The 22322-nt window shown below is 52.0% G+C and overlaps 1 protein-coding gene and 1 non-coding gene across 2 annotated transcripts in view; both read left to right on the forward strand.

The window, feature by feature from the left end:
- The window catches only part of LOC144930023 (uncharacterized), a 285123-nt gene that overhangs the window by 38692 nt on the left and 224109 nt on the right, over window positions 1-22322 (forward strand). The window contains 2 exon segments of the mRNA XM_078851060.1: window positions 930-1035; window positions 2413-2495. Of these exon segments, the coding sequence (XP_078707186.1) occupies window positions 930-1035; window positions 2413-2495 (189 nt within the window).
- Window positions 6777-6850, forward strand: TRNAT-UGU (transfer RNA threonine (anticodon UGU)). Its single transcript has one exon. It is a non-coding gene; the product is annotated as a tRNA-Thr (tRNA).

Below are 22322 nucleotides of genomic sequence, written 5' to 3' on the forward strand. Positions count from 1 at the left end.
CCATCAGTTCTGGGAGCATCTTCTCTCCCTTTTTTAGCCTGCCCTGACCTTAGCGTTTTCAGTCAGGACTCCCCAAGGCACACCAGGTCACACTAAGCACTGAAGTGAAATTAATAGAATGTTTTGTTTTTTTATGACAAAGTCTTATGCAATCACCTGAACTCCTTTGTTTTCTTTCATCTGAGCAGGGTTTCCCATTTCCAAACCTGATGTGTTTTCCCAGCCGGAAGAAGGGGAAGAGCCATGGGTCTCAGAGCTCCAGGGTTCAGAGGAAAGACAGACCCTGAGAGCTCCCTGCAAAGGTGAGGAAACATGAAACCAACTCAGAATCTGTAAGTGCCTGAAGGAAACATCTGGGATGCCCTACGAAGCCCTTGGGAGGTCACTCAGTTCATTATTGTCCCGAGCAGGGGTCATAACCTCAGGGTAACTATAGCTCATGGCTTCCTGTAGATCCGAGCAGACATCAGGCAGTAGCTTCCTCCCTTCCCCCCATGAATTTGATGGGATGTGAAGGCTGAATTGATCCCCTCCTCTCTCCCAGTTAGGGGAAGTGTTTGGAGGAGTTCAGTTCCTGCTTTTATTTGACCTCTCTCCAGCACTTTTTTTCGTTGGCCTTCCCCTTTCCATCCCTGTTTGAGGTTTCTGTCTCTACCGCAGCAGGTGATGCGATGGCATGTGAGAAAGAGGAGCAGAATTCTCAGCAGGAAGATGCTGGGCAAGTGGATAAACACAGAGCATTATCACAAAGATCGGAAAGGAACGTGTCCAGGAGTCATGAGCAGGAAAAATCCTGTGAGATTCAGCACAGACCAGAGAGCGAGCAGGGAAATCGGCCAAGGGATAAAGTGGGTAAATTAATTTCCTGTCGGGGAACTCAGAAGGAGCTCAAGGAAAGCACAACACAGCAGGAAATCCTCAGGGGAAAGACAAAAAATGCATGCACTGAGTGTGGGAAAAACGTATATGACCAGTCAGCCCTTATAAAGCATCAGAGAATCCGCGCAGGAGAGAGGCCCTATGAATGCCATGAGTGTGAGAACCTTCAATCGCAGCTCAAACCTTGTTACCCATCAGAGAACCACACAGGGGAGAGGCCCTATGAATGCCGTGAGTGTGGGAAAACCTTCTCTTGGCACTCAGCCCATGTTAGCCATCCAAGAATCTGCACAGGAGATCAACACCATAAAAACCTCTAGGGCTATCCGTACTTTTTTTTCTTTAATACTTTTCCTGATTCCCACATAGTAACTTTTAAAGTTGTTTGAACTGTTTGCAGCACCGTTATCCCTCAGCGTGTCCAAATGAGTGGCCCATTTTTGCCTTTTGCAGTTCACCCTGTTTTGAGGTGGACCCATTTGTCCTTCCTATCTACTCCATTGTCTCATGAATAATTTGAGTGTGCCCTTCCTATCAGGAACCAGGGAGCATCACATCTATACCATTCCTCCTATTGCAAAATTATTATTCGGAATCACCAATGATTCAGATTATATCATTGCCAGTTGTTCTCACGTTGCTCTGGGTTGTGCTGAAGAGCAGTTATATTGGGAACTTTCCCAATTATATTTAAAGGAAGAGGAGCAGGGGCAGGAAAAGAAGTGTCATTTCAGCCTCTGTGACACTGGAAGGAGATGGGGTGACTCAGAGATTCCCTCCTTCCCCATCACTCCAGACCTGTTAACTCTGCATGGCTCAGACAGGAGGGATCTTCGTCACATTCTATCCCTCCACTTCTCAAAGTGTCACGTGATGAAGCGGTCTCAGCTGTCTGTGCTTGGAGACGATGCTTTGACTTCTTTAATCCTATATCAGAGTCGCTATGCCTGGAGATGAAAGTGTCAAAAACCTGGAAGGGGAATTCAGATGGATCCCAAGCACCGTGTGATCATTTGGAGTTTAAATCCCAGGTTCCATCAATTGGTAAAGCCACTTCTGGCAAGGGGCTGTTTTGTCCCCCATTATGGGGGATGCTAGGTTACTAAAAAATTTTAAATAACCTAACTAATTCTATGGCATGGGGAATGGTCTCCTTCATGATGCAGATGTTGAGGAAATAGAAGTGGGTTTTTTATTGAATTTGTCCTTTGTAGGTGCTAAAAAAAAGTGTATGAAATGAAATCAGTGTTGGAAATCTAATAGCTGCAGAAAAATAGCTAGTTTTGAATAGAAACTCCAGCTCTGATAACTAACAGGCCTGTATCCAGTCCCTTGCCTGGAATTGTGCCACCAAATTAAAGAAAAGCCGGGCATGTTTCAGGAAGCCATTCCTCACTAACACTGCTGAGATTTTGAGTGCTTTTGTAAAGGATTCTACTTCAGAGAAGTGTACATTTACCCTAACCAAGGCCAAGGATTTGGAAAGAACTGGGGTTGAATGAGTACACGCTCCGTTCTTGGTTTCCATCCCAGTAAAAGAAGCTATGGTGACCAAAGACCCAAGGAAAATTGTTTGTTTGTACAACTCACTGATTACAGATCCAAAGCATGCCAGGGTTAGATTGAGAACAATCATCCTTCACCATTTGGATCCAAACAGAGAGAGTGCTTCATAGGACATTCCCTCCTCGTGGATTCCAAACTGGGTGCCTCATTGGGTAATGTCAAAGTCAGATTCAGGACTCACATAATTTGTCAGACCATTCTGTTTATTAGCAAAGCACTTTGCCAATGCACCCAGATATGTGAGCCCCCTGCAAAGGCTCAAGCTAACTTATTTATACGGATAAGCCAATTTAACATAAGAGACAAAAGGAAGCAGAAACTGACAAATATACATATATATCTTACTTGCATACTAATGTTTACCAATCTCTCAGCTCAGTCGGAGCTCTAAGTTAATTAGTTTGAGGACCCATTGTCTCACACTCCTTAATGTTTCTCTTCTTGACAACTATATTTCAAGTAACCCTTCAAGTAGCATTTCTTTAATGAATTATAATTTCAATATAATTCATTCTATTTTCACAGAAACAAGGACTTTCAGGCTGTGGAAATGATGGAAACTAATGAGGCAACGAATGTGTCCGGTTCCAGTTTCAGACTTGCAGATACTCGCATGTTGAGTCCTGATTCTCTGGTTTTGTGTCTGATGCTCCGGCTTCACAATAAAGCTGAAGTTGGCACAGCTGCCCCCATGTAGCTGCACTGGTGTAGCATGCTATTACAGATGCTCTAAGCCAATGGGAGAGATCTCTGCCGTCGGACTTCATTAGTCCAGCCCCCTCAAGCTATATGTCCTGCTGACGTAGCGCTATCTACACAGGGCGTTAGGGCCGTGTAACTACATTGCTCAACTCTGGATTTTTCACACCCCTGAGCAATATAGTTATACCGATAAATGCCTTTTAGAAGAACCAGCGATATATGAACTCAGAGAATTGGTTGGGACCTACGTTGGGACAAACCAGAACTAGAGCCAAGGTTCAGTTGTTGGCAACGGGGATTAAAAGAAAATGAACTCATATGACAAGAATTTGAGCTCTTTGAATATGTTATTGTTTCCAATGAAAATGAATTTATTGGTTAAAGAGTAGGAGACTAATTGTGTGATAATCTGAATCACTTTGTAAAACAAAGTGTCTTGTTTTTTTTGTTTTGTTAGTCATACAGGAAGTGACAGCTGATCTTGAAAAGTTAATTTGCTTTAATTTACCCCCTGTAGTGTAAGGAGTTCTGGTAGAAAACCTCACTCCAATGGTTGGGGTGGAAGAATGTGTGTGAGAGTGTATAAGTGAATATTGGCCCAGTATAGATTTTAAATTTTTGTGTTTCAAATAGAACTTATTTTGCTTACTTTCAAAGTCTATTTCTAGTGAAAGCAAAATTATTTGAAGAGACAATTTGTAGAAGTTTTTACAAGTTCTTACACTTAGACTGTAAGGGTCACTGACTTCCCCACTTCTCTAATTTGCAAAGGAAAGTCATCTGTCATAGGATGTGTTCAGCAGGTAGGAAAGTTGCAGTCCTCAAGCACCAAGGAAAAGGCTGAAGTCCATTACCTTTTAGGTCAAGAAGCCATCTAAAGTCTGGTCTATGCTGAAAAGCGATGTTGACGTAGCCACCTCTCTCAGGGGTGTGAAAAGTCCACTCCACTGAGAGAAGTAGTTAATGTGACCTCAGCCCCAGCATAGACAGTGTTAGGTTGTCAGAAGAACACTTCCAGTGTTTGAAGTATAGACAGAGCCTGAGACAGACCGATCCCCTATGGGAAGTGAGTCATGACATGAATTCCAATTTTGACCCATTTCCCTATATGTCAGAGAGGTACTAGTATGGAGGGCTGGGCCAGCTGTCCGATCGCCTGGTTCCTCAACTCTAGCTACAGCTCTTCGTACCCATCCACCCAAAGACTGAGAGAAATGGAGAGTTCCAACTGTTGTTATTTTAGTATCTTATTGTTCCTTTCTCTGTTTTTTGTGCTGGTCTTTCTATTATATCAGGGTGTGAGGGTATAGCTCAGTGCATGTTGTGACAAAACTCTGTCCTTGTCTCTATGGGTCCCACGTTTCCTGGTGGATTTTGCTAGCCTCAGAGGCTCACTGTGACCGTCCACATAGCCCTTCTCTCTCCCTAGAGGCAAGGGCCACAGCTTACTGAGCCATCATAAGCCAGCAAGGGAGGTGAGGAGAAGCAACCCTCCCTCGCACAATCTCTGTTTCCCAGTATCCATGATTAATCAAGTAGGGGAGGGAAGGGGAGCAGAGGGGAGGGGGGAGCCCGGGCCCACCCTCTACTCTGGGCTCCAGTCCAGGGACCCTAATAGTAGCAGCTATGGTAGCTGACTTTTGGGAAATAGGACGTGTACAATTCCCTGGGCCGCTTCCCCACAGCAGCCCCCACTCAGTATCTCCTTCGCTGTTACCTCAGGGCCTCCTTCCTTGCACCTGATATGGATTTGCACTGCTTGGTTCCTCCAACAGCACGGCTTCCTCCTACAGATCCTGACACATGCGCCTCACTGACGAACTGGGAGGCTTTTCACTAGTTCCAGCCAGGCCTTGATGGGCTTCACGTGTTCCAATCAACCTAGCTATCTCCACTGCTTTCTAGAAGGATCTTAATTGGCCCCAGGTGTCTTGATTAACCTGAAACAACTGCCGTTTGGTTACTATGGTACCAAGGATTTGTTTAGCCTGGGGCTAAAATACCTGTTCCTCACTACTTTACTATAGCCGTCTTGCCTTGCCCCGTCGCAATGTGTGACAAAAGCTTATTGGTGCCAATTGGCAAAGGGGTCACTGTCATTCACAAGCAACTCCTGTCTCAGACCTGACAAATTCACCACACCTCGGACCCAGAGCAGGGGTGGTGGAATCTTCCTTACAGTGGGGGGGCCACCGGCGTCCGAACTGTGACATCCCCATGACACCCCTTTCCCCCCAGCCCTCACTCACTCCGCCCCTTCTCCCTGATGCCACCCCTCCCTCCCTCTGAGGCCACACCCACAGAACGCCTCTTCCCCCAAGGCTCCACCTTGTTCCCCCCTCCGTCGTCCGTTCTTAGGGCTGCTAAAAAGTGCTGGGCCCATGGCCCTCTAAACCCCCCTTGTCCTGCACCCTGACACACAGCCAGGCAGGCAGCAGTCTGTGTGAGTGTGTGTATGTGACAGAGACTGCTGGGCTGTGCTGAGCCAGTGCGGGAAGTGGGGGCTGATGTCGGGGCTGTCCCGCTCTCCCTGACTCAGGACTGGGGTGTCTCGCTCCCCCTGACTCAGGACTGGTTGCTTCCAGCAGCTGTCTGAACTTAGGGACAGCGTGCCAACACACTCACTCTTCCACAACACACACGCTCCCCGAACACACACACTGTCTGTCCCCAACACACACACACTCTCTGCCCACCATGCCCACGGCAGCTGAAAAGCAGCTGGCAGTCGAGTCGGATGCCCATGGAACAATGGGATAGAGAAACCTGCCTCGTGTGGCTGCCCACGAGGCATTGCAAACCCTTCCCAAAGCACCCTGCGGCCAGTTGCACAGTGGGATAGCGTCCCACAATGCACTGCTCTCTGTGGCGATCCAAGAGCTGCTAGCCTGGATGCGCTCTGGTGACACAAGCAGCCTAGTGTGGACATGCAACAGCGGCTTAATTAAAACGCTTTAACTAAAGCAGCATAACTCTGTCGTGTAGACGTAGCCTGGCTCCCACTGAGGCCAAGGATGCTCAGGCCCTGAAACTGAAGAGCCACAACTTCCTCCGGGCAGGTGCCTCGTGGGAGGGGCAGAGAGGTGTGAGCGGTTCTCAGGGCAGGTGAGGGGAGGGGACAGAGAGGAGTGTGTGGCAGGCTGGGCAGGTCTCATGGGAGGGCTCAGAGAAGTGTGGGTGGCGGGCAGAGTCTGTCTCAGGAGAGGGGGCAGAGAAGTGTGGGTGGCAGGCAGACCGTGGGGTAGGGAGCGGAGAGGCACGAGCAGCCGGCAATGAGGCCTTGGGGGAGGAGAGGAGCGAGCGAAAGGTGGACCAGCAGGCCTCAGCCAACGGAGACAGAGTGGGTGGGAAGAAGTCCCCCTGTTAATCCAGTGCTATCTACACTGGGATTAGGTTGGCATAATGGCATTGCTCAGGGGGGTTAAATTTTTTACCCCGCAAAGTAATGTCGTTACACTGACTTAATTTTGTAGCGCAGACTTGTCCAAAGAATCACACACACACCTTGGGAGCAAAACTTCACCTGCTTCTCTGCTTTACAGAATCCAACACAAGCAACGCTTGTCCGGGCGTGGGGGGCGTTGGCAGGGAGTCAGGTGTGGGCAGACACCATACGTTAGCCAGAGACGGGCACCATGGCTTAGCTGGCTAAAGCACCTGTCTTGTAAACAGGAGATCCTGGGTTCAACTCCCAGTGGTGCCTTGTTGAGTGGCTTTTGGGGCACCTGGTACTGGCTGCTGTCAGAAGACAAGATACAGAGATAGGTGGACCTTTGGTCTAGCCCAGTGATGCTGGTTTTGCTGTTTAAATTACACGCACAGGCACTGATGATAGAGTGACTGAAAGTTTGGGTGTTAAGAGCTGATAGGTCAGTGGTGCAGTCCCCTCGCAGATGACCCCCTCCCTCTGGGACAGGGGCAGGTCCGAGCTCTCACACCAAGTGGCTCATTGGGGCTGTGTTAGCCGACGGCCAAGGATGTTTGGTGAGGTGCCAGCTATGCCCGTTTATACCATCCGTGACTTTAACCGCTAGGACGCACTGTCCCTTCGCGGCGGGCAGCCCGGGCTAGGCTGACGGATGCCCCAAGGTCCTAACCACCCGTGACTTTAACTGCTAGAGCTCAGAGCTCCTTCGCAGCGGGCAGCCAGGATTGACTGACAGGTGCCCCAAGAGTTTGCCCCGTGGAGGCGGCACAACTCAACGCTAGGCTCTTAGTACTCTCACCTAATGGCCAGGCTTTAGAGCCAAAACGGCTGAGGTTCTTTAACTGTGTCGGCTGCTTTACAGTAAACCAGAGAAAACAAGTCAGGCTTATGCACAAATGGTTACCAAAATTTATTAAGCTAGATTCTAATCATGTGGTTACAAAATTGGTAGTGCCTACTGATTTAAATGTAGAGAAGTTACACACACAAACAAGTTACAAAACTGAAGCCACAATCCCAAAGAAAGAAAACAAAGTATAGAGCTCTATTTCAAAATATGTGTACACTAAAGATAGGAGATCAGGTGTGGGTGCTTCTTACCCTCCTTGCATCTCTCGATTCCAGCGGTGCCAAGCCAGGATCGGTCACTCAATTCCGCGGAAAGACGAATAAGGGACAAGGCGTAGGGACCCTCTTAGCTGCAGAAGCCTTGGGAGGCTGTCACTTATCTGACCAGCAGATAGATAGTGAAAAGCACTCAAGAATCATGGTGCTGTAGGTCCCCTACTTATACCTCTGTACTCCTTTATTCTCTTTCTCCTTTCTTATGCCAAATTGAGGCTGGTCTGTCTGGGTGACGCCAGCTTTCGCAAGAGTAGTTTACACTTGCAAAGGAGAGAAACAATAAGTGTTGACTACTGGACATTTCTTTTATCAGGGTAAATATTTTCCCACCTAGGATGTTGGGGTGTGTGCATCACGCTATTTAGTAGGGGCTAAGAGCCATGTCTGTCACAGGGCCTCTGCCTGCTGTGAGCTTAATCTTTGTATCTGTTCCCAGAGGCACATTGTAGCAGCACACCTGTGCTTTCACAGCTTCAAAGGCTGTACTGGAATATATGTTAAATGCCCTGTTCCTGCTTCCTCCTGTGTTTCCAGCAATGCTGGTCTGGGGGGGCGGGGCTGGCTGTCTGGCTACACTTGCCTCTATATAAATCCATGGTACGCCCACATCTTGAATATTGTGTGCAGATGTGGTCGGCCCATCTCAAAAAAGATACATTGCAATTGGAAAAGGTTCAGAAAAGGGCAAAAAAACCCGGACTAGGAGTATGAAACAACTTCTGTATGAGGAGAGATATGTAAGACTGGGACTTTTCAGCTTGGAAAAGAGACAAGAGGGCATATGAGAGAGGTCTATAAAAGCATGTCTGCTGTGGAGAAAGTAAAGAAGGAAGTGTTATTTACTCCTTCTCAGAACACAAGGACTAGGAATCACCCAATCAAATTAATAGGCAGCAGGTTTATAAGAAACAAAAGGAAGTATTTCTTCACACAACGCACAGTCAACCTGGGGAACTCCTTGCCAGAGGACGTTGTGAAGGCCAAGATTATAATAGGGTTACAATAGGGATGGTGTCCCTAACTTCTGTTTGTCATAAGCTGTGAATGGGTGACAGGAGATGAATCACTTCATGATTCCCTGTTCTGTTCATTCCCTCTGGGACACCTGGTGCTGGTCACTGTCGGAAGACGGGACACTGGGCTAGATGACCTTTGGTCTGTCCCAGTGTGGCCATTCTGAAATACTAGGGAATCTAATGAGTCCAGTGCAATGGGAGGGAGTAGGAAAATCCCTGGGTGTGGAGAACACTGGGAAATTAGAAACTATCATTCACAAGCAACAGACTCTAAATAGTCTAGAAAAGCAGAATGTGAAAAATAAGAATCGGGGTCATGTGACTTCAGGAATGAGGGACTCAAAAAACCAAGTCTGCAGAGAAGGTAGATTGTGGTTAGTGCACATGGGGATGGGGGAAGCAACTCTCCAGGTCTCAAGGATTTTCACCAGCAACCGAGGCCATTGTCCCATGCACGGGGCAATCCGGAGCAGTGTAATCCTGGCTGAGTTTCAATGTTCTGCTGCTGGAGCTCCCTTGTCCCAGCCAGCATTCAAGGTCTGTGTGATCAGTAACCCTGGACCAGCCGCTCTGACCCCAGCAGCCTGCTTCTTACACCCCAAGCACTTTCTGGTCTGGGTGGAGAAGGCTCAGGGTTTGAGAGAAGGCCAGGGGTAGGAAGCTTCTGCTCGTTATGCTGGACCTAACCCCCCGTTTTACTTGTGCAAACAGGAGATATTTGACACTGTGCGATTCTGCTCCTGTGCTCTCTTCCCACAGCGTTCTGCAGCAGGGGAGGGTCTCTGGTCGTGTGTGTGTCACTGGCATGCTGGGGTGATGCTGGAACAGGACAGAGCAGAGGTGGCATTGTGGGGGTGGCGTGAACCTCATCTCTTCCGTTCCCCTTCCAAGAACCGAGGGGACAGGAACCCTTACCCAGCAGAGGTCACATTCTCACAGGTCTCCTGCATGACGTCTCTGGAGAGGGCTCTCTGAGCGGGGTCCAGCAGAGCCCACTCTTCCCTGGTGAAATACACAGCCACCTCCTCGAAGGTCACCGGCCCGTGAAAGAGCCAGAGCCCCACACTCAGGACCTGCTGCCCCACTCACAGCCCCACTATTCGTGGGGGAGAGGAGCCAATCAAACGAAACTCTGGGTGGACCGCAGTCAACAGAGTCCCACCCCCACCCCGCTCAGAGCACCCAGGAAACACCAGGGTGAGGGGGCGAAGAGACACCCCTCCTCTCTCCCAGCAGATCCATCACACACCTACTAGCCACAGACTGATACCGGAGATGCTGCCCCAAGCAGGGTCTAGGGAGAGATCTCTTGTAGGAAGCCCAACACCCTCCTCCTTGTGAGGAGCTGGATATGAGGCAGGAGAATCTCCCCTAAGCCTGACTGGTGGCTTCCCCCTTCAATTTCAAGGCACCCGCTGGTCAGTTGGGTCAGGCTCCAGCACTAGGAATCTGGTCCTTTTTCCCAGCCCCATCTTCGTGGGTTATTTTCTGTTCACCAAATTGGAGCATTTCCACCTCCGAACCTCATGGGTCTGTTCCAAGAACGTAGACCACTTTTTAAACAACTCCAGGCAGGTCTGCCACCCTCTGGCCTCCTCCCTTTCTCCACCCTGTGCATTTCCTGCCCCGCTCCAACCTCCAAACCAGACGGTGCAAACCTTCCCCTCTCCCGTGTATTTGCTGTCCCTCTCCCTCCTGCAGGAACAGATCAGAACCCCCCCAATAATCCCTACCTGAGCTGGCTCCTCTGCAGCCATGTCGCTCCTCTGTCCCATGGGAGGACGGGATGAACCAAAACGAAACGTGATCGTCGTTCTGCAGCCTGGCCGGGCGAGAAGGGCCGTTGTGGAGGTTTGAGAACGGGCATTAGTTCATTTCACATCACGCTTCCCCTAGCCTCTTTCCCTGCAGAGTGAGATCTGAGATTCTGCCGTACTGAGAAAATGCTAAAAGAAAAGGAGTACTTGTGAGACCTTAGAGACTAACCAATTTATCTGAGCATGAGCTTTTGTGAGCTACAGCTCACTTCATCGGATGCATACCGTGGAAACTGCGGAAGACATTATATACACAGAGACCATGAAACAATACCCCCTCCCACCCCACTGTCCTGCTGGTAATAGCTTATCCAAAGTGATCATCAAGTTGGGCCATTTCCAGCACAAATCCAGGTTTTCTCACCCTCCGCCCCCAACACAAATTCACTCTCCTGCTGGTGATAGCCCATCCAAAGTGACAACTCTCTACTCAATCTCTGGATTACAGCAGAGACCTGGCCCCTCCTGCCAGGCTAAGCCCACAGACACACTTTTAACCTCCTTTCTCCCACCCGCATCCCAAAACAAAGTCTCTGAACGCAATCCTAGAAAAAAGCAGAACCAAAGGAGTCCCTTTCGAGGAAGTTTTTGGAAAGCGTAGGGGACAATTTCCTGGCGCAAGTGCTAGAGGAGCCAACTAGGGGGGGGGCGCTTTTCTTGACCTGCTGCTCACAAACCGGGTATAATTAGTGGGGGAAGCAAAAGTGGATGGGAATCTGGGAGGCAGTGACCATCAGTTGGTTGAGTTCAGGATCCTGACGCAGGGAAGAAAGGTAAGCAGCAGGATACGGACCCTGGACTTCAGGAAAGCAGACTTCGACTCCCTCAGGGAACGGATGGCCAGGATCCCCTGGGGGACTAACTTGAAGGGGAAAGGAGTCCAGGAGAGCTGGCTGTATTTCAAGGAATCCCTGTTGAGGTTACAGGGACAAACCATCCCGATGAGTCGAAAGAATAGTAAATATGGCAGGCGACCAGCTTGGCTTAATGGTGAAATCCTAGCGGATCTTAAACATAAAAAAGAAGCTTACAAGAAGTGGAAGGTTGGACATATGACCAGGGAAGAGTATAAAAATATTGCTCGGGCATGTAGGAATGTTATCAGGAGGGCCAAATCGCACCTGGAGCTGCAGCTAGCCAGAGATGTCAAGAGTAACAAGAAGGGTTTCTTCAGGTATGTTGGCAACAAGAAGAAAGCCAAGGAATGTGTGGGCCCCTTACTGAATGAGGGAGGCAACCTAGTGACAGAGGATGTGGAAAAAGCTAATGTACTCAATGCTTTTTTTGCCTCTGTTTTCACTAACAAGGTCAGCTCCCAGACTGCTGCGCTGGGCATCACAAAATGCGGAAGAGATGGCCAGCCCTCTGTGGAGATAGAGGCGGTTAGGGACTATTTAGAAAAGCTGGACGTGCACAAGTCCATGGGGCCGGACGAGTTGCATGCGAGAGTGCTGAAGGAATTGGCGGCTGTGATTGCAGAGCCACTGGCCATTATCTTTGAAAACTCGTGGCGGACCGGGGAAGTCCCGGATGACTGGAAAAAGGCTAATGTAGTGCCAATCTTTAAAAAAGGGAAGAAGGAAGATCCTGGGAACTACAGGCCAGTCAGCCTCACCTCAGTCCCTGGAAAAATCATGGAGCAGGTCCTCAAAGAATCAATCCTGAAGCACTTGCATGAGAGGAAAGTGATCAGGAACAGCCAGCATGGATTCACCAAGGGAAGGTCATGCCTGACTAATCTAATCGCCTTTTATGATGAGATTACTGGTTCTGTGGATGAAGGGAAAGCAGTGGATGTATTGTTTCTTGACTTTAGCAAAGCTTTTGACACTGTCTCCCACAGTATTCTTGTCAGCAAGTTAAGGAAGTATGGGCTGGATGAATGCACTATAAGGTGGGTAGAAAGCTGGCTAAATTGTCGGGCTCAACGGGTAGTGATCAATGGCTCCATGTCTAGTTGGCAGCCGGTATCAAGTGGAGTGCCCCAAGGGTCGGTCCTGGGGCCGGTTTTTTTCAATATCTTCATAAATGATCTGGAGGATGGTGTGGATTGCACTCTCAGCAAATTTGCGGATGATACTAAACTGGGAGGAGTGGTAGATACACTGGAGGGGAGGGATAGGATACAGAAGGACCTAGACCAATTGGAAGATTGGGCCAAAAGGAATCTGATGAGGTTCAATAAGGATAAGTGCAGAGTCCTGCACTTAGGACGGAAGAACCCAATGCACAGCTACAGACTAGGGACCGAATGGCTAGGCAGCAGTTCTGCAGAAAAGGACCTAGGGGTGACAGTGGACGAGAAGCTGGATATGAGTCAGCAGTGTGCCCTTGTTGCCAAGAAGGCCAATGGCATTTTGGGATGTATAAGTAGGGGCATAGCGAGCAGATCGAGGGACGTGATCGTTCCCCTCTATTCGACATTGGTGAGGCCTCATCTAGAGTACTGTGTCCAGTTTTGGGCCCCACACTTCAAGAAGGATGTGGATAAATTGGAGAGAGTCCAGCGAAGGGCAACAAAAATGATTAGGGGAATGGAACACATGAGTTATGAGGAGAGGCTGAGGGAGCTGGGATTGTTTAGTCTGCAGAAGAGAAGAATGAGGGGGGATTTGATAGCTGCTTTCAACTACCTGAAAGGGGGTTCCACAGAGGATGGCTCTAGGCTGTTCTCAATGGTAGCAGATGACAGAACGAGGAGTAATGGTCTCAAGTTGCAGTGGGGGAGGTTTAGATTGGATATTAGGAAAAACTTTTTCACTAAGAGGGTGGTGAAACACTGGAATGCGTTACCTAGGGAGGTGGTAGAATCTCCTTCCTTAGAGGTTTTTAAGGTCAGGCTTGACAAAGCCCTGGCTGGGATGATTTAACTGGGAATTGGTCCTGCTTTGAGCAGGGGGTTGGACTAGATGACCTTCTGGGGTCCCTTCCAACCCTGATATTCTATGATTCTATGATTCTATGAACACATGAGTTATGAGGAGAGGCTGAGGGAGCTGGGATTGTTTAGCCTGCAGAAGAGAAGAATGAGGGGGGATTTGATAGCTGCTTTCAACTACCTGAAAGGGGGTTCCAAAGAGGATGGCTCTAGACTGTTCTCAATGGTAGCAGATGACAGAACGAGGAGTAATGGTCTCAAGTTGCAGTGGGGGAGGTTTAGATTGGATATTAGGAAAAACTTTTTCACTAAGAGGGTGGTGAAACACTGGAATGCGTTACCTAGGGAGGTAGTAGAATCTCCTTCCTTAGAGGTTTTTAAGGTCAGGCTTGACAAAGCCCTGGCTGGGATGATTTAACTGGGAATTGGTCCTGCTTTGAGCAGGGGGTTGGACTAGATGACCTTCTGGGGTCCCTTCGAACCCTGATATTCTATGATTCCCTCTGACACTGACCCCACGGCAGCCACACCCCAGCAGGAGGGACATGGAGTCAGGAACTGGGTTTTCCTCCGTCTCATCCTCATCTTGTCCACAGGAAAGTGATTCTCCCCACAGTGCAGTAATACATCTGTCTGGGCAGATGAGAGAGCTGGAAATCTCTTTCAAAACTCTTTTATCCCACGGACCCTGTCAGTCTCTATCTCCTTTTCCCTGTGCCCTCTCCATGCCTGTCTGCTCGGAAACTCTCATTCCTGGGTTGTTTGCTCCCCCATGGCTGGATTTGCTCCTGCAAATGGCAGGAGAAATGGGGTGGGGGGCTGTTTGTGTAGAGTCATTTTATAGTCCTTCACTGCCTGCCTGGGATTTCCCCATTGCCTGCCTAGGACCCCCACCTGCCCTCCACCAGGATCTGCCAGCCCATTTGTCTGGGACCCCCTCCTCCTCCCAGCAGGACCCCCTGACGCTTTACAGGAGGACCCCTCACTCTGCGCCAGGGACCGCCCCACCACAGCTCTGTGCACTGGGCATGGCAATGGTCCCAGGAGCCAGCTGGGCAATCCCAGACAGAGCCCCTGGCACAGCACCAGGCAGCATCTAATCCCCTGCCCCACCTGCCCAAGAGACCCCCACCCCCACTGGTCTGCAGCCAACAGACCCCCAGCCATACCCACCTCCAGGACCCATAGCCTTAGGGCTGGGCACATCAGAGCTATCCCCCAAAACCCCAAACCCTCCAGAACCCACCAACCTGAACTAGGGTCCCCCCTGTCCAGCCACCCAGAGGCCTCCCCCTACCACAATGTCCCTTCAGCTCCCGCTGCAATCTCCCCACACAGACATGCACCCCCCAGCAACAGAGTTCCCTCACAGTGTCTGACAAATGGACAGAAAGTTATCACCACCCCCTGTTGGCCAGTCACACAGGCAGGGGGAGCCCGGGGGGACGCCTCTTTAACAGGAGAAGGGAAGCCATGGAGGGCCAAAATAACTAAGAAATTTCCATACTCTGTCACGAGCAAATAATGGCCACCGTGGATCCACCCCAGAGTTGGCTACAGCTTTGCACTGCGGGAAGCCCCCCCTCACGGATACCCTTTGTCATGGGGTTTGGGATACTTCTGGACCCACGCTGCACTCAGAGGGACCTCCTCATCCCGTGCCAGCTGGAGAAAAGAAAAGGGTCCAGCCAACTCGACCTATTCGACATTGGTGAGGCCTCTATTCGACATTGGTGAGGCCTCATCTGGAGTACTGTGTCCAGTTTTGGGCCCCACACTACAAGAAGGATGTGGATAAATTGGAGAGAGTCCAGCGAAGGGCAACAAAAATGATTAGGGGTCTGGAACACATGAGTTGTGAGGAGAGGCTGAGGGAGCTGGGATTGTTTAGCCTGCAGAAGAGAAGAATGAGGTGGGATTTGATAGCTGCTTTCAACTACCTGAAAGGGGGTTCCAAAGAGGATGGCTCTAGTCTGTTCTCAATGGTAGCAGATGACAGAACGAGGAGTAATGGTCTCAAGTTGCAGTGAGGGAGGTTTAGATTGGATATTCGGAAAAACTTTTTCACTAAGAGGGTGGTGAAACACTGGAATGCGTTACCTAGGGAGGTGGTAGAATCTCCTTCCTTAGAGGTTTTTAAGGTCAGGCTTGACAAAGCCCTGGCTGGGATGATTTAACTGGGAATTGGTCCTGCTTCGAGCAGGGGGTTGGACTAGATGACCTTCTGGGGTCCCTTCCAACCCTGATATTCTATGATTCTATGAACTCTCTTGTTACCAACTGGGAACCACCCATCCCCCAAACAGGGGGAGGCCCCTAGCTTTGATGGGTATTGAATATATGGCTAGTCTCTTTTATCAGCAAACATTTTTAACAGAGAGAAAGGAGGGAACAAATGATTCTCAAAGGAGAAGGAAAGATGATCATTGTTGCAGGGGGGTTAATTTCCCAACCAGGATGGAGAAGGACTCAGGACGACAGGTTCCCCCCAAAGAAGGACAAGTTCCTAGGATTTAGAGACATGGGGAACAGCCCGAAACTCGAGAGGATTTTTAATTGACATTTGATCATGACATCGTAAGAGGGAAACCTGAGATTTGAGATCAGTGTTCAGAAATGAAAGAGAAAGGTTGGAAATCTGAGGGATTTTGGATCCATTTATGCAAATTATAGAGAGGAAAGTGGAAAATGAGAGGGATTTTATAGCAGTTGTTGATAGGAGGTTGTCACGGAGTCCCTGGGTGATGCTCTGGAACTGCTCCCTACGAAGCCAGGCAGGACTCTGGGGAAGTCTCCTTTCTGTGAGCAGCCTGTCTTCAGGACACACAGCTCACTCGGCTTCCACCTTCCTGGGTCTGACCTCGGAGCATTCAGCATCCTCTGCCCCTCCGTCCGCTTCTCACAGCGAGTCCGCTCAGGCAGGGCTCCTGGGGAAGCCAGAGGGTCCTGCACCCCAACTCCGCAGTCAGACGGGACTCTCAGCCAGCCAGTAAAACAGAGGTTTATTAGATGACAGGAACATGGTCTAAAACAGAGCTTGCAGGTGCAGAGAACAGGACCCCTCAGCTGGGTCCATTTTGGGGGCAGTGAGCCAGACAACCACGCCTGCACTTCACTCCAACTCCCTCCAGCCCCTCCTCCTCTGGGCTTGGTTCCTTTCCCGGGCCAGGAGGTCACCGGATTCCTTTGTTCTCCAACACTTTAGCTCTCACCTTCCAGGGGGGAAGGGCCCAGGCCATCAGTGGCAAGGAAACAGGGTGTTGGCCATTCTCTGTGTCCAGACCCCTGCACACACATGCCCTCTAGGGCTCTGCAATGATCATACACCCTTATTGCACCACCTAGATACTAAAAAACTTCATAGGGGAAACTGAGGCACCCCCACACTATTCAGAGGAAACATTAAGAACAGTCCCACTTTGTCACATCTCTCCCCCCTTCGAGATCGAACTGAGCGGGGTCACTTTAGCCGGTGACCTGGGGAAGTTCGAAGCCACCAACGTTCCCATGGGTGCCCCAGCATCTCTCCCATTCCTTGGGAGGAGTTACACCAGGCCCTTCCAGTTTCACGCCCTCCCTTAGGTCAGTGGTGGTCGATAGCACTCGCAGGCCGCATGTGGGAAGGTTTCTGTGGCCCATGCCCTTTGGCCACCCCAAAACCCCAGGGGGTCAAACTGGGATTGGGTCTTCTCCCCAACAAGCTGGCCAAACACAGCCACTTGGTTATGGGACTGTTTAACTTTCTTAACAGCTTTCACTTCATCGGAGACCTTCTCAAAGCTCTCCACACTGGGTCTTTCAACAGGACAGTCAGTGAATCCATTCACAACAGAAAATTTCTGGCTGTTAGGAACTGAAACTTTCTTGATAAAATCACTTTCACACCCTTCAGTGGCAGTAAACTGCTTGCAAAGACTCCATGAGGATTCCTTTCCCTAGGGGCTTTTCTATGCAATAATTCACCCCTCACAGAAATTCTGCCCTTACCCTCTTCACCGAGGGCTTGCTCTAGAGGAACACTTTCCTGAGCAACAACAGACTCTTTCTGGGTCTCCCTTACATCCAGAATCACCTCTGGCCCATCCGGCGGATTCCTACACAATCCCCTTTCAGGCAAACTTACAGACTTCCTAGAGAAAACGTCAGAAGCATTCTCCTTCCCTTTGCCACACACAAGTTCAGGAATCTTTTCCTTCTTGCTACCGGTTTCCACACCCTCAGGAGGTAACACAATCACATCACCTTCCTGCTCTCCTTGTGCCCTGGCTAGGATCTCACCCTGATTAGACAGAGTTGCTACACCCTTTCCAACAACACACTAGCAACAGGCAAAATACAAGCACCAGAATTGTCTCGTCTCTGGGATTTTACATAGACCCTAACTGGATGCGACCTAGTTACAGGGCCATTCTCCCGAGCAGACACAAACTTAGGACCCTTCCCTTCCTGGGCTTTAGCTGAATCCAGAACCAGCTCTGAGACAACTGCACGACCCTCAACCATTACAGGCTGAAAGGCCCCTTCTGTCTGCTCCACAGACAAAGAAGAGCCGGACACACTTTCTCCTTTCCCAGACACCCAGCTTGGGACCTCTCTCCCCTTGTCCCAGCACACAAGGCTGGTCACAGACAACTGCTTGGAGATCAGGGTAGCTCCCTCCATTGGCAAGTCAATACCCCTGACAGACATAGACATGTTTCCTTCACTGTCCCAATTCTCCACCCAGCTAACAGGTAAGGTCCAGGGACACTCCTCTTCCACTCTCCTCGACTTCCCACCCTGCTGACTAGACACAGCCATCAGCTCACAAGGCTGCCTAGGCTCATCCAGACTTTCCTTACCCAGCACCTTGCCACTCCCCACAGATCCCCTGCCCTGCCTGTGTCTCCCCCCACTCAGCTGGGGTCTCAGCTCCCCCCTTGCTCAGCACTGCCCTTGCTGTCCCAGTGAGGGTAGGCAGCGAGCTCCCTGCTTTCCTCACTGCATCAGAGCCAGCGTGAGCCCCCTCTCCGATGTGCAAGGGGGGCGGGGAGCATCTCTCTGTCCCACCCAACTCCAGGGGTCTGGTTAAAGTCAGGCAGATAGCTTGAGCCTAGCTGCTCCTCCCTGCTGCCAGCCAGGTCATCTGCATTTTCACTGACCATTTCCCTCTCCACTGATTGGTTCCCCGGATTCAAACCCTTGGCAGTTACAGGAGTACGGCCTGGATCCTGTCCCAAAGAGACACAGTCACCCCATAACAGGGTCTTGCAGCTGGTGTCCTGGAGAACCCCAACGACCAGCCAGCCCCACCCCTCCTGGGTCTGCACAGGGATCTGGGCCATAGGCAGGGCGAGGGGCTTCGTCCCTGGGACCCTCACCCAACTCACACAGCCCCTCAGCCTCTGAGGCTGCACCACCCAGGGCCTGACACCAGTTCTCTCTGTCCCAGGATCTCGCCACCCCAGGAATGTCTCCCCATTGACCGTCACCTTCTGCTCCCACTGGAGGTCCGAGGGGCCTGGCCCAAGGAAACTCCACACAGACATATAGGTTGGGACCAGGAGTGGGAGCCTGTCCACCTCCCCACCCATCTGGCTGACGGAGTCTACGGCCTTGGGACCCAGCAAGGGAGCTAGACACCGGGGCTTTTCCGCAGGGTCCCCCGGTTCAAATCTCCAGCCTGCTCAAAGGCAGTGAGGTGGGCATCCACATCCCCCCCCTCCTTAACCAGGGGCAGCAATTTAGTCTCGAGGTTCCCTGCGGAACTGGCCCCCCGGGGTCTATCCCCACTCACCCCTGGGGGGTCCCCTAGGCCTCTCCACTCCCCCATCACCAGTTCATGCTGCTGCTGCTTCTGCAGCTCTTTCTCGGGCTCTCGCTGTCTCCCACAGTCCTCTTGCTCTCTCGGACTCAGCTCCAATCCTGTCCGACTCCGATCCCCGGATGGGGAACCCGATCGTGAAGACCCTCGTCTGGTCGGGGACAGGAGTCTTGGCGATGCCTGGCCACCACTCCAGCTGCTCCCAGATCCTGCTATAGCCCCATTTCGGGTCAGGAATCTGTCCCTTAGAGCGGTCATCCTCCTCCAGCTGCACGATTAACTGTGCTTTGGTGAACTTTCCAACGCTCAACCCTCTCTTTCTGCACAGGGTTACAATGTCCTTCTTCAGGAGACGGTGACAGGCCCTCACTCCGCCCTTCCCAAGTTGTGGACTCACAGGCCTGTGTGCTCTCAGCTCCCCACGGTTTCCAGGGAGAACCCCTAGTGTGCCAGCCCTTCTCGAGATCACCCCCTCTTTGTCAGGGTCGAGCGGCAGACTCCTCCGTCCCTGGGACCGCTCGCTGCAGTCCCCAGGGGAACCCTGTTACTGCAAAAGTCCTTCTCTCTGGTCACACACTTCCAGGAGTTAACCGCCCCCTGAAACTGTCTCTCTCTGAATCTTCAGCACGTCTGGTCCCCGTCAATTCCCCTTCATTTTACTGCTCCCCAGTCACTTTCTGCAGGAAGCGCCGTCCACGGGGTGCAGTACATCCCACCGCTCCCACCAGTTGTCACGGAGTCCCTGGGCGATGCTCTGGAACTGCTCCCCATGAAGCCAGGCAGTACTCTGGGGCAGTCGCCTTTCTGTGAGCAGCCTGTCTTCAGGACACACAGCTCACCCAGCTTCCACCTTCCTGGGTCTGACCTCGGACCATTCAGCATCCTCTGCCCCTCCATGCCCTTCCCACAGCGAGTCCGCTCAGGCAGGGCTCCTGGGGAAGCCAGAGGGTCCTGCACCCCAACTCCGCAGTCAGACGGGACTCTCAGCCAGCCAGTAAAACAGAGGTTTATTAGATGACAGGAACATGGTCTAAAACAGAGCTTGCAGGTGCAGAGAACAGGACCCCTCAGCTGGGGCCATTTTGGGGGGGGGGCAGTGAGCCAGACAACCACGTCTGCACTTCACTCCAACTCCCTCCAGCCCCTCCTCCTCTGGGCTTGGTTCCTTTCCCGGGCCAGGAGGTCACTGGATTCCTTTGTTCTCCAACCCTTTAGCTCTCACCTTGCAGGGGGGAAGGGCCCAGGCCATCAGTGTCCAGGAAACAGGGTGTCGGCCATTCTCTGTGTCCAGACTCCTGCATACACCTGCCCTCTAGGGCTCTGCAATGATCATACACCCTTATCCCACCACCTAGATACTTAAGAACTGCCTAGGGGAAACTGAGGCACCCCCACACTATTCAGAGGAAACATTAAGAACATTAAGAACAGTCCCACTTTGTCACAGAGGTAAAAGCTGAGTGTATTTCCCACCACTATTTGGTCAATGAATAGAAATGGGCAACATTGGCAAACGTTTTAGATCCATATTCAGGAATCTGAGAAAAGGTGTAAATCTGAGATTTTCGTCGTAATTTATAATTACGGAGACAGGGAAAGCTCTCAGGGGCATATTCAATTAGAAGTAGACAACTAGAGTAAAAGTGGGGCAAACTTTTTTATCAATCTTTGAGACGTACAGAGAAAACGTGTCACAAACTACGCAACTGAGAACATGGGATAAACGCCAAGACCGGGGGGGATTTTATGTGGCTATTAAAGAACTAGCTGGAAAAGGGGGGACCGTTTGTCATATAAAATCCAGCCTGTCCAAAACATAAACAGAGAGTGATCATCGTCGTCCCCCCGGCCCCGGTCACCTGGGCAGCAGGGAGCCCTCTGAGGGGCTGACTGGAGGGGGTGGGGGGTGGGGGAGCTGGAGGGCTCCCTGGGGGAGGGGAGGGGGCGGTAGTGTGGGATGGGCAGGTGGGGGGCAGGTGGGGGCTGGGGGCAACGGTGCGGCAGTTGGGGGCATCAAGTGGGACTGGGAACCCGGGATCGGGGGCAGCCCCATGGGGGACACGTCCCCTCCCTTCCACGCCCCGGCAGAGACCCGGCGTCTCCTCCCACCCCCACGCCGGGGCAGCCAGGTTGGGGGATGGCTCCGGGCTCCAACTTCCCACCGACACCGGGACAAACCGCTGCGGATAAAACGGCGGGGGAGGGAAATCCCGCCCCCCCCACGGGAGGGGAGTTTCAATGGACATGTGAGGAGGAGGGAGAGACGGGGGGGGGGATCGGGGAGACCAGAGAGCGGATCAATGGGGGGGTGGGGGGGAGTTTACAACCAGGTGGGAGCTACCGAGAGGGAAAAGGGGAAAACTGGGGGGCATTTGTGCCCGGGGGGGGGAGGGGATCCAATTAACTCCCCCGCCGCCCCCCACTTCCCCCCGGGAATTTCCTGGCTGCACAGAGACAATTCAACCCCCACCCCCCGCAACTCCGGCTTCTCCCCCCAACACCCCCCAAGGGACCCCGCCCGCCGGGCCCCAGTCTCTGCCCCCCCCCCCCCCCAATCCCAGCCGTGCCGGGGGCAGAGTCACTTTCCTGCCCCCCCACCAGCGCTCCCCCCCCCCCGCGGGGTCTCCCACTCACCGGGTCGGGGGCGGGCAGAGCCGGGGCTGGTCCCAGCTGGACAAAGCCCCCCCCGGCCGGGCACGGGGCGGTTAATGACGGCCCCCCCAGCACAGACCCCGCAGCTGCTCCTCCGAGAGACCCGACACGAGACAGCGCCTGGGGGCGGGGCCTGAAGCAGACCGGGGGCGGGGCAGCGTCTGGGGGCGGGGCCTGGAGCAGACAGGGGCGGGGCAGCGTCTGGGGGCGGGGCTTGGAGACGACCAGGCGCTGCCTCGTGTCGGATCTGTCGGAGGAGCAGCTGCGGCTCCCCTCCGGGGTCTGTGCGGGGTGGGGCCCGTCATTAACCCCCCCGTGCTCCGGTGAGTGGGAGACCCCGGGGGGGAGCGCTGGGCGGGGGGGGCAGAAAAATGACTCTCTGCCCCCTACCTGCCCATCCCCCACTGCCGCCCCCTCCCCGCCCCCAGGGAGCCCTCCAGCTCCCCCGCCCCCTTCA

The sequence above is a fragment of the Lepidochelys kempii genome, unplaced genomic scaffold (assembly GCF_965140285.1).
Source record: "Lepidochelys kempii isolate rLepKem1 unplaced genomic scaffold, rLepKem1.hap1 scaffold_29, whole genome shotgun sequence".
NCBI classification, from domain to species: Eukaryota; Metazoa; Chordata; order Testudines; family Cheloniidae; genus Lepidochelys; species Lepidochelys kempii.